The sequence below is a fragment of the Ovis aries genome, chromosome 19 (genome assembly GCF_016772045.2).
Source record: "Ovis aries strain OAR_USU_Benz2616 breed Rambouillet chromosome 19, ARS-UI_Ramb_v3.0, whole genome shotgun sequence".
Taxonomy (NCBI): Eukaryota; Metazoa; Chordata; class Mammalia; order Artiodactyla; family Bovidae; genus Ovis; species Ovis aries.
Window position 1 is genome coordinate 54,247,232 of NC_056072.1, and position 5,719 is coordinate 54,252,950.

Sequence of the window (5,719 nt, forward strand, 5' to 3'; positions counted from 1 at the left end):
GTGGTGCAGTCATAACATAACATAAAATATTATAAGAGATATGCACAGGTATGCTCCTGAATTTGAAGAACACTCGCCTGGGCAGAGTCAGGAAGGAACTGGCAGGCAGAGAGCAGCCAAGGCCCAAGGCCTAGAACTGAGGATGGGATTTCAACTCCCCTCCGAGAACTGTAGCTCACCCCAGTTGCTTACTCCAAAAAAAATGAGGAAAGGAAAAAAATCAGGACAGAATCGAGATCACACACTTGGCAGTTTAAACTTACAAAAACAAGCATTTATTAATCTATTTTTTCTTCTCTTGCTTTAATACAGAAGCATGAGGCTGATGGTCTGGTAACATCGATGTGAAGCCAAAAGCCCAACCAGTCCTGATTCCAAAATCCCGTGACTGGCCTTCATTAGGCAACAGGACTGCAGTTACAGTGTGGTCTCAAGTCCATACAGGAAGCTGACCAACCCCAGGGTCTCCTGCACCTGGCCAGGCTTGCCGGGTGGGCCAGAGAACATGAGAATCAACAGCACAGCGCAGACGGATGGAGGAGGTGGCTTCGGGCAGAACACTGCCGAGGTGTACTTCCCCTGCCAGAAGCTGGAGCTGTCCACACACAAAGCTTCTTGGTCACGGGCCCACTTCCCTGGGCAGCATCCTCCTGTGGCCCGGGGTCGGAAGGCTGCGCATCCAGATCGCCCTGAGCTGCGGTCCCCACGCGCCAGCACGAGCCTGAGCCGCCATGACTGTCTTTCCAGCGGGTCTGCTTGGCCAGCTGGTGCTACCGCTGCTTGTGTGGAAGGGGCTTCCTGGGCGGTGGGAGCTCCCTGTGGATCAGGGTGAGTCCACAGAGGATGAGGAACACTCCACCCCACCACAAGACCTCCTGGCACTCTCCATACAACACAAAACCCAGGAAGGCCTGTGGGACAGAGACAGCTGTGAGGCCGGGTGGACATGAGCCTGCAGGGTGGGTGGGCACCACCTGACTCCCCTGTGGCCCAGTGCCTCCCAGGGCAGGAAGAAGGGTCTGGGGCTGGAAGTCTTGGGCCTGAAACCCAGCTGTGACCTTCAACAAGTCTCATCTGTAGAAGTGGGGCGGGTACCTCCTCACGGCACTGGGCCAGCAAAGGGGACGAGAGAGGCCAGAAGCCAGGCCCTACACACAGCTGGCCCAGCACGCCCGCCCTGCACGGACTGCACGCTGACTGGCTCAGCCCCACTAGGAGGGAAGAACTTCCACCCTCCATGTCTCCTGCCTGAGTTCACAGATCCTTGTGGAACAGCAAACAAGTAGGCTTTTGACGGCTGGACTTCCTCACCATCTAACTTGAGAAGGTCACCAAGTTTGAGGTTGGAGGAGAAGCCACAGGAAGTCAAGATACCGCCCAACCTCTGCTTCGGTTCTGGTCCCTTCTCCTAGGTGGGAAAGCAGGGTGTTGCCCAAGGACAACCCACCCAGAACCCAGGTTTGGGACAGAGGAACCATAGACTCAGGCTACTCACCGAGTTGATGATGTTTGAAAAAGTCACTGTGACAGATGCAATGGCTGAAGACATGGACAAACTGAGGCCCCGGCTAAAGAACGTCCACATCAGAGAATTGGTGGTAGCCATCATAATAATGCCTAAGACGCAGAAGCCCACGTTCACCTGCAGGAGAAAGGGTCACTGCAGCCACGGTCAGCCCTGGACAAGCTTGACCAGCAGCCACCCTTACAGCCACCCAGGGTCACAGTACCTGCTGGGCAGCCAGGCCACCACAGCCTGGGGATCCTGAGCTTTCCTGCATAGAACTTACTTAACCCTCAGCCGGTAGCATGCTCATTTAACAGGTGAAGCAAACTCAGAGAAGACATTTATTTGGCCATTATACTAGCCATGTGACCTTGGGCAGAAGTGCTAATTCATATCCAGTTGTCTTCTATTGAACAGCAGTCTGTTACGGCCCCACAGTGACCAGTGCGGTGGGGTAAGGTCAGTCTCAGTGGGCCAAGTAGTTACCCCCAGTCTGAGTAAATGAGGAGCAGAGTCCTCACATGCCAGAATCAGGTAACACAGGAATTGGTGGTCTCCCTGCTGTTCTATGCAGCCTATAAGCCACTCAGCCCGGTCCCACCGGGCATTCTTGAGCTTTTTACTCGGTAGCAGGCCCTGGGCTAAGTGTTACAAGCACATTTTTATTTATTCCTTAACTTCATTTTACACATAAGGAACCTGAGGCATTAAGGAACCTGCCTGAAGGGCCACAGCTTGGGGGAGCCACCAGGATTCAGGCCCAGGCAGTGGCACTCCATGCTCTGAACTAGGACACAACATGGGAAACCACACCTGGGAGTGTCGCTAGTGATCCCAGGCATCACTTGGAGAACATGCAGATTTCACTCATTCGTTTCAGGAGACTACTCAGAGAACAGAGGGTCTTTAGAAGCCTCCAACACAAAGGACGTGCAGACCCCTTACTTGGTTTTGAGTTATTAACCTGCCTTCAGAGAGCCCCTTCCCTTGGGGATGGCACCCATCTACACCTCCTCTTCTTTCTCCTAACAGTTTTCCAGCAGCGCAATATATGGTGTCTTGAGGAAGGAGTGTCTCTGTATAATTTATACAGAAGCACCATTATGTGCCAGTGGCAGCCTACTTACGTAAAGGCTTATGAAGGTCTGCTGCGCAACTGAGAAAACAAGAAAACCTCATGGCTCACGGTCACTCATCTTACTTTGGACCACTCAGTCCAATGAGAATTACACACGCCAGGATACCAACCTCAAGCATGGCAGTGCTCACTGGATTAGCCCTTAACAGGCTTAAACCTAAAGAACCAGCCTGTCTACTGTCTCAGCTGGGGACTAACCCTGAGTTGCAGCGGCTGCAATGAAAACTCTTTACCAAGCAGAAGCTGGCCTATCTGACTTGAGATGGGAGAGAACACCTTAGCAGATGTGGGGAGACAGTTCAAGAGTTCTCAGCATTGGGGAAATATCCAGAACGGTTGTCTCAGTCTTCCTTTTATAGGACATCCCAAATTCCCAAGTTTCCTGGCAGGTGGGTTGACCAGTCAAAACACCCGTTAAAGACGGAGTTGGGCAACAGGCTTCTCACCTTAAGAGTCACGTGGAGAGAAATGCTCAGGCACAAAGGGCTTAAAATGAGAGGTAGAGAGTGGATGGAGGAGGTGTGCGTCTTCCCCGAGAGTGAACTAGCCCAGTCGGAGGACAGATTTTTGGGGTCCCTGGCAAGGGAACAGGCCTCAGTCCCCGACGTCTCTTACCACCTACATTGGACGAGGGCTGGGCGTGATTGCGAGTCGAAGTATGCTCTTCTGCCCCCGCTGTTCTGCAGCGCCCGACTACGGATGGGCCCCCCAACACACCCCCCAAAACAGACCCGCGGGGGTCGGACGGCCCCAGCGCCGCCAGCCCCGCCCCGCCCCGGAGCCCCGCAGCGCCCCTCCTCCGCCTGGCCCCTCCCGCCGGCCCACCGCAGCAGCGCCCCCGGCTCGACCTCTCTGCCGAAGGCCAGCTTGGCGGAGGCGGCGGCCAAGGCCCCGAACGCGCCGGCGCACAGGCAGTTGAACACGCCCCAGAAGCGGCGCCGCATCGCGCCGGCCTGGAGGTGCGGGGGGAATCCGGCAGAGGTGTTAGGGTAGGCGGCGGCGCACACCCCGCCGCCTCCGGGCAGCGGTCTTCCCGCCATGGCGCTCGCAGCCGCCTCTTGGGATGTCAGCCAGCGGCTGGGTCGGAGGCGCGACGATTGGACGGCGGCCTCACGTGAGCGCCGCACCACGTGAGTGGGGTGGCCAATTGCGGCTCCGCGATGGCCTCGAGGGGTGGGGCCGCCGCAATCTTCTGCCGGTGGCCGATTTTCCGCGTTAGGTTTAGGCTTTCGCGCGAGCACTCCTGGACCGATATATCCAAGGCTGACTGTGGTCGCTGTTGTAGAACAACTCTTCGTGACTCAGCAGTTTCAACCCCTGTTACTTGGTGGGGTCCAGCATCAGTTTCCCCTAAGAATTGTTTAAAATGCCGAATCCCAGGCCCTGCCCCACACCCACTGAATCAGAATCTACATTTTTAACAAAACCCCCAGGAGACTGACCTGCACCTCCTAGAAGCACAAAATGGAGAGATGCAATGGCAGAGGGCGCTAGAGATCTGCAGGGTCACTAAGAAAGCGGAGTTGGAGTTGAGGGCTGAGGAGGGAGGTTAGGGCTTCTGGCAGATGGCCCAGATGGTTACATGCACACTGGAGGAAATTTAGAAAGTATAATTAGAAAAAAATGTTATCCATCATCACCCCACCGAGATAATCAGGACTGACATTACTTCCCCTTTCCCATACACTTAAATACTGCTAAAATGTTTTCCCTTAAGAAGTAGTACATTTCTCTGAAAACAAACTGTCGTTGGGAATTTCCTGGCGGTCTAGTGGTTAAGACTCTGCTTCCACAGCATGGGGGGCACAGGCTTGATTCCTGGCTGGGAAACTAAGACTGGCATGCCATGTGACAGGGACAAAAATAATTAATTTAATTTTGAAAAGATACATGTGCTTAGTTGCTCAATTGTGTCCAACTCTTCGAGGTCCCATAGGCTGTTCCAGCCAGGCTCCTCTGTCCATGGTATTCTCCAGGCCAGAATACTGGAGTGGGTTGCCATTTCCTACTCCAGGAGAATCTTCCACACCCAGGGATCCAACCCACATCTCTTGAGTCTCATGCCTAATCCCCAGCTCCTGTGAATGTGAATATATTTGGAAATGGGTCAACTGTAATCAAATTAAGATGAGGTCATTAGGATGGGCTCTAATCTAGTGTCTTTAGAGAAGAGGAAGACACAGGGCACAATGCCCTCTGACCACAAAGGCAGAGATTGGAACACTGTATCTACAAGCAGAGAAACACAAGGGTTGCCAGCAACACCACAAGGTGAAAGAGGCATGGAACAGTTTGTACTCGGGAGGCGTGAGCCTTGCCAGCACCTGGATGTTAGACTTCTAGTCTCCAGAACTGTGAGAGAATGTGAATTGGTTGTGTTAAGCCACCTGGTTTGTGCCAGTTCATTGTGGCAGACCTAGGGAACTCAAATAGCTGAGAAGACGCAAGCCTGTGTATTACCAGCTTCCCTAGTCCACCGCCTTCTCTCACCTGCAAGGCTGCCATCCCCTGTAAGATGGGGGACCCTGCCACCGATCCAGCTGGCCCTGTGGATCACATAACTCCTATTGCTAAGTCAGCCACCACAAATCAGGGACCCCATTGATTCAGTCAGCACCCTTATATCACTTGACTCCCATATATTGATATTAAGCCAGCCCCCTGAACCCATCACTCTCCCTTTTAAGGAAGCTTAATAAAGGAAAGAAGAAAAGTGTCCAAAAGTAGGCAGTGCATCATCAAGGCTTCCTTTTTGGTATTCCTATAGAATGGTATTTTAATAGACCACAAATTTATTGAAGATGTACCTACATGATGACAGTCTTGTTTTAAAGGGGGATATTAATTTTTGGTTCTTGGTGCTTCCCTGGCGGTCCAGTGGTTAAGACTCCACACTTTGAATGCACCAATGCGGGGAGCATGGGTTTGATCCCTAAATGGCAACCCACTCCAGTACTCTTGCCTGGAAAATCCCATGGATGGAGGAGCCTGGTAGGCTATAGCTCATAGGGTTGCAAAGAGTTGGACACGACTGAGCGACTTCACTTTCTTCTTTCTTTCTTGGCAAACAGAAT

The 5,719-nt window shown here is 53.0% G+C and overlaps 1 protein-coding gene across 4 annotated transcripts; it reads right to left on the reverse strand.

Moving 5' to 3' along the window:
• Nucleotides 1-252: 252 nt before the first annotated feature.
• TMEM42 (transmembrane protein 42) lies at nucleotides 253-3,724 on the reverse strand. 4 transcript variants are annotated; one of them, XM_027957749.2, is made up of 4 exons: nucleotides 3,494-3,724; nucleotides 1,496-1,642; nucleotides 1,312-1,408; nucleotides 253-911 (listed from the first exon to the last, which is right to left on the reverse strand). In XM_027957749.2, exons 1-4 carry the CDS (start codon nucleotides 3,683-3,685, stop codon nucleotides 418-420), a joined length of 930 nt encoding a protein of 309 aa, XP_027813550.1. In that variant the 5' UTR covers nucleotides 3,686-3,724; the 3' UTR covers nucleotides 253-417. The 4 variants fall into 4 exon arrangements, with proteins under 4 accessions (XP_027813550.1, XP_027813551.2, XP_014957950.2 ...); XM_027957750.2 differs by lacking the exon at nucleotides 1,312-1,408 and having other exon boundaries at nucleotides 253-816; XM_015102464.3 differs by lacking the exon at nucleotides 1,312-1,408.
• Between the last annotated feature and the right edge of the window lie 1,995 nt (nucleotides 3,725-5,719).

Excerpts from the sequence above, each read along its gene's own strand:
- TMEM42 (XM_027957749.2), bottom strand. The coding sequence starts at position 3,685 with ATGGCGGGAAGACCGCTGCCCGGAGGCGGCGGGGTGTGCGCCGCCGCC. Across the intron at positions 1,409-1,495 it reads TTTCAAACATCATCAACTCG|GAGAAGGGACCAGAACCGAA; the intron begins GTGAGTAGCCTG and ends TTTCCCACCTAG. Across the intron at positions 912-1,311 it reads TGACCTTCTCAAGTTAGATG|GCCTTCCTGGGTTTTGTGTT; the intron begins GTGAGGAAGTCC and ends TCTGTCCCACAG.